This window comes from Polypterus senegalus, chromosome 3, assembly GCF_016835505.1.
Source record: "Polypterus senegalus isolate Bchr_013 chromosome 3, ASM1683550v1, whole genome shotgun sequence".
Classification (NCBI taxonomy): Eukaryota; Metazoa; Chordata; class Cladistia; order Polypteriformes; family Polypteridae; genus Polypterus; species Polypterus senegalus.
In genome coordinates, this window is record NC_053156.1 from 105,595,678 (window position 1) to 105,601,677 (window position 6,000).

A 6,000-nucleotide genomic window follows, 5' to 3' on the forward strand; every position below is an offset into this window, starting at 1 on the left:
GGACAAATGAAATGTCTGGAAAGGCAAGGCGATACACAATAGACAAAGTCCCAAAACAGAATCCAAAAATCAAGGTCGAAAAACAGAACAGGGGTTCAGAAATACCAATAAACACATTCCCAATCTGAAATTTACAGGCAAGATCAAAAAACAAAGCAAGTGTTCAAAAATCCAGAAAATCACAAAACAGCAAACTCCCAACAACTCTCTTCAATGAACCGCAAGGAACTATAGGAGGCTCTAACTTAAATAGGGTGAAGGGCCATTCCTAGCAGTGATTGGCAGGTAGCCCCACCCCTCGGGAGCCACCCACAAAACACAAGGGTTATGTCCCTTTCCCAACACATACACAGTAAAATGAACAAAATAAACATTAATACTAATTAATACTAATAGAAACACAACTGTGAATTCCAGCCAGGGTGAACATGATGGCAGAAACATTAAACATTCTTTAACAATAGGAAGACAGGTACAAAAAGAATGCTGTATTATGGTCTGTAAAAAAATATTGCTTCCTTACAGTATATAGTATAGGACAAACCATGCAACATAAAGGACTAAATGAAGGTGCCAATTGCCTGATTCCTCCTTCAAATGAAGTAACCAAAAAAAAAGGACAAAGCTCTTCTCGTTACTTCTGATTACTTTAGCTGCTTACTTTACATTGCTCTTTAGCTAGCCATTCAGAATGCTGGTGTGGCCAGCTGGCATATCTGCCTGGAAAAACAGCTTTCTCATTTTTTGATATCATGCTTCATATGTGAGTGAACAATTTTATTTTGATAGAGAGGATAAAATGTTGCTGGCTGTGAGTAGCTGCAGTGTGCATGATGACTGATTGAGTGATGATGTGGCTACAACCTAGCTCTAGAACTCTTTAAAGCTAAAATACAATGAAAATCTAAGTTTTTAAAAGATACTGTATACTGATGTGATAAAGGGAATGAATGAGCTATGCTTAAGTTTGATTAGAGGCTTTGGACAAAATTACCATAAAAGATTTCTTATCTATTCTATTTTTAAACCATTCAATTTAATGAGTGTGTGGGAGGTTTTCTCAGGGTGTCAGTGAATCACAAGACATATAGATTGTGGTCAGGCGGTGGAAGGACAGACTGGAATCAGTCAAAATTTTGGGGTGCCAACCGGGTTGTCCCTTTTATTCGTTGCCAGATGAAGTAAACTAAACAAAAAATGTGCAGATGCACTGATCACCTGTCCGGGGATCTTACGATACAGGAGTCAGTCTCGTGCTCTGCTTTTTGGCTTGTTCTGGCTATTTAAAAGACACCTCTCTTTAGGCTGCCGTCCTTTATGACAAAACCACCAGAAGGTGAGGGCTAGGTGTCCTTATTGGTCAGTTTCTCTGAGCTGTGAGGTCAAAAGAGAAACTGGACAAAATCAGCGGCAGCACCCCCACCTTGTCTTGGCGAGTTATTACATACCTTTACGAAGCCCTTGGAGGAGTCCTCCGACACCCATGCATGACAAGATGTATACACTTTTACCCATACTCATACTGGACCAGTTTAAAGTGACAAGTTTCACAATTTAACCTATTACGTTTAACTCTGGTATGTTAGCAAAACATATACCTGGAGCAAAACTCATGTGGACGTAAGGAGAACTTGCAGATTCAGAAGACTGTGGTCATGCTGTAGCTTGAACCCAGTCTTATGGAGCTGAGAGACAGCAGTTCCATCCACCATGCCATCCTTTAATGTAAAGTGTCTGACATAAATAACAAAAAAAAAATTGCAATGCCACGTATTGCCAGTTGATATTGCATAGGTCAGTTACAACAGGTAAACCATTCAGTGAAGTCAATCATCAACCCAGATTTTTGAACTGTGCCTCAACAACACAATATAGCTAAAAAGCTATGACATACAAATCAGGCCAGAAATTTAGCCATTGTATTACTCTGCAATGATCATTTATGAATTATTGACAAGATAATATTTGTGTCTCCATTCCATTGCAGTGGGCGTATGTGGATCACCCAGAGAAATAGAAAATGGAGACTATACATTTTGCCCAAATTCTTCCCAGGTGGTTGTTTCCTATTCGTGTTTTGCTGGATATCGATTAGAAGGACATGAAGAAATAACATGCACAAAAAGTGGATGGACTCATGATCCTCCTGCCTGCGTAGGCAAGTTATAGTTTACTGTGTCAAAATATGTTTAAAATGTACTGTAAATCAATGCCTTTTTCTGAAACGTTAGAAGTCTTCTTAAAAGTAAGTTAAAAAAATTTTTGTTTACTTTTTTCTCAAATAAGCCTGCACAGTCATGCAATTACAATGTTATTTATTTGTGCTGAATTTAGAAATTTGATGTCTTTAAGTGAATTTTAAATTAGAATAAAGTGAATAAATGTGAAACAAAAAACTTCTTCTTCTTCTTCTTTCTGCTGCTTCCCTTATGGGTTGCCACAGCAGATTATCTTTTTCCATATCTTCCTGTCTTCTGTATCTTGCTCTGTCACACCCAGCACCTGCATTTCCTCTCTCACCACATCCATAAACCTTCATTTAGGCCTTCCTCTTTTCCTCTTGCCTGGCAGCTCTATCTTTAACATATTTTTCCCAATATACAGTACCCAGCATCTCTCCTCTGCACATGTCCAAACCAATGCAATCTTGCCTCTCTGACTTTGTCTTCCAACAGTCCAACCTGGGGCGACCCTCTATTGTACTCAATTCTAATCCTGTCCATCCTCGTACACACCCAATGCAAATCTTAGCATCTTTAACTCTGCCAATTCCAGTTCTGTCTCCTACTTTCTGGTCAGTGCTACCATCGCCAACCCATATAACAAAGCTGGTCTCACTACCTTTCTGTAGACCTTCCCTTTCACTCTTGCTGATAACTGTCTGTCACAAATTACTCCTGACATTCTTCTCCACCCATACCATCCTGCCTGCACTCTCTTTTTCACTTCTCTTTCACAACCCCTGTTACTCTGTACTGTTGATCCCAAGTATTTAAACTCATCCACCTTCACCAACTCTACTCATGGCATCTTCATCATTCCACTGACCTTCCTCTCATTCACACACATGTATTCTGTCTTGTTCCTACTGACCTTCATTCCTCTCCTCTCCAGAGCATATCTCCACCTCTCCAGGGTCTCCTCAACCTGCTCCCTACTCTCACTACAGATCACAAGGGGACTCCTGTCTAATCTCATCTGTCAATCTGTCCATCACCATTGCAAATAAGAAAGGGCTCAGAGCTGATCCCTGATGTAATCCCACCTCCACGTTGAATGCATCTGTCACTCCTATCACATTCCTCACCATGGTCACACTTCCCTCGTACATATCCTGTACAACTCTTACATACTTCTCTGCCACTCCTGACTTCCTCATACAATACCATAACTCCTCTCGAGGCACCCTTTCATATGCTTTCTCCAGATCCACAAAGACACAATGCAACTCTTTCTGGCCCTCTTTATACTTCTTCATCAACACCTTCAGAGCAAACATTGCATCTGTTGTGCTCTTCCTTGGCATGAAACCATACTGCTGCTCACTAATCATCACATTCCTTCTTAACCTAGCTTCCACAACTCTTTCCCATAACTTCCTATAACTTCAGGCTGTGCACATTCCCTTTATTCTTAAAAATTGGTACCAGTACACTTCTTCTTCACTCATCAGGCATCCTCTCATTATCCAAGATTCCATTAAACAATCTGGTTAAAAACTCCACCACCCTTTCTCTTAAACACCTCCATGCTTCCACGGGTACTGTATGTCATCATGACCAACGGCCTTTCCATTCTTCATCCTCTTCATAGCTGTCCTTACTTCCTCCTTGCTAATCCATTTCACTTCCTGATTCAATATCTCCACATCATCTAACCTTTTCTCTCTCTCATTCTCTTCATTCATCAGCCTCTTGAAGTACTCTTTCCATTTTCTCAACACATCCTCCTCGCTTGTATGTTTCCATCTTTACCCTTTATCACCCTAACCTGTTGCACATCTATCCCAACTCTGTCCCCCTGTCTAGCCAATTGGTACAGTTCCTTTTCTCCCTCCTTAGTTTCCAATCCCTCATACAACACATCATATGCCTTTTCTTTAGCCTTCACCACCTCTGTCTTCACTTTGTGCCTTATCTCCATGTACTCTTGTCTACTTTCTGCATCTCTCTGACTATCCCACTTCTTCTTTGCCATCCTCTTCCTCTGTATACTCTCATGTAGTTCCCCATTCCACAACCAGTTTTCCTCCTTCCTCTCTCCAGATGTCACACCAAGTACCCTTCTTGCTGTCACCATTACTACATCTGCTGTAGTTTCCCAGCTGTTTGATAACTCTTCACTACCACCCAGTGCCTGTCTCACCTTCTCCCTAAACTAAACCTTGCAGTCTTCCTTTTTCAACTTCCACCATATGATTCTCGGCTGTTCCTTCACTCGGCCTCCTCTTCTTGATCTCCAACATCATCCTACAGAACACCATCCTATGCTGTCTAACTACACTTTCCCCTGCCATCACATTGCAGTCTTTAATCTTCTTCAGATTGTCTCTTCTGCATAGGATATAATCTACTGTACTTGTGTACATCTTCCTTCACTCTTGTATGTCACCCTATGTTCCTCGCTCTTCTTGCATGCTGTCCAACTTTGCTTTTTGTGTTGTGCCTATTCTGCGTGAAGTGAATAGGTTAGAAACTGGATGAATGGATTGATGGATGGATGGATGGATGGAATTAAAATTTGCTGTATAATCATCATCAGGCAACTAATTTCAGTGAGCAAACACAGCTCTTCTAAGCTGGTTTTGCAATTTAAAAATTGTATTATACAGTAAAATATTTTCAAAGTTTACTGTGTAAAAATTATTCAAATTTTCAGTGTTATGTACAGGTATAAGTAATTGGAGGTGTCCTTGAGTGTGCTATACTGTAGCTGCAACTGTAATATATTAACAGGGCTTCCATATGTCCAAACATAATCTGATAACAAGACATAAATTTCATTTGACTGTAAAATCCTATGTATTTTGATAAATTCAGACTTGTCAGTAGAATTATCTTCATGGTTAGTTGACAAATTCTGGTGTACCAACCAGATTTCAATAATGTAAAATTTAACTAGTTATTTAACTTAGTGTGACCCATACATGTACCATATACTGTACTCCATACCATTTGCAGAACATATTTCTAGACAACATAATTCTTATTTATTAGGCTGGTCACCTTGTAGACAAGCTAATATTAGTTAGAATAAAATTAGAACCGCAAGTCTTCAGAGTGATAAGAAATAGGTTCAAAATCACATTGACTGATTGACTAGATAATGTGAGGCTTTAGCTTCTAGTTATTATGCCTATCACAGCAATTCTTAAACAAGAGGTTTTCTAAAATCTGACCTCATTTACATTTCCATTGCTCTCTTATTACTATTGTAAACCTTTAAATAAGATTCAGTTAGAAGAAGCATGGACATTTTTTGTAAAATATTCTTTCATTTTCTACCAATTTAACATTTGAAGCATTACTTTACAATTCTTTACTGTCTTTTTGCACAAACAATGTCATCTACAATAAATTATTTATTTTGAGGATGGCAAAACAGATTGGCTCGGCTAATAGTTCATTTCTTTTGATTGCTTTTTAGTTTGAGGTGAAGCCTGTACAAGTACCTTATGACCTATGGCATCCATTCTACTTATGTGACCTGGAGTACACATTTTTTTTACAATCTATTCCTCCTGGAAAAAAATAACTCATTGCCCTTAAAATATTCATCAGTGTTTAGGTATTAGAAGGATTCTTCAGTGTTGACCTTTTGCTATTGTATTCCCATGCTACATTTATGTTGTTCTGCCATGTGTCTGCTATGTCTATATTTAAGCAATATGTGGCCTTTTATGAAGGGAGCAGAACCTTCTTGGCCTGTAATCACTCTCTGCATCACAAACATTGGAAATGTAATAGGAGTGCAGTGTTTCATGGTTCAGTTTTTCAATAT

At 39.0% G+C, this 6,000-nt stretch overlaps 1 protein-coding gene across 1 annotated transcript in view; it reads left to right on the forward strand.

Annotated features, from left to right (window-relative positions):
* tpo (thyroid peroxidase) overlaps nucleotides 1-2,169 on the forward strand; it is a 72,905-nt gene extending 70,736 nt beyond the window's left edge. Inside the window, exon 13 of the mRNA XM_039749754.1 lies at nucleotides 1,988-2,169. Coding sequence (XP_039605688.1) covers nucleotides 1,988-2,169 — 182 coding nt within the window. The remainder of the gene's footprint in view (nucleotides 1-1,987) is intronic.
* The last annotated feature ends 3,831 nt before the right edge of the window (nucleotides 2,170-6,000 follow it).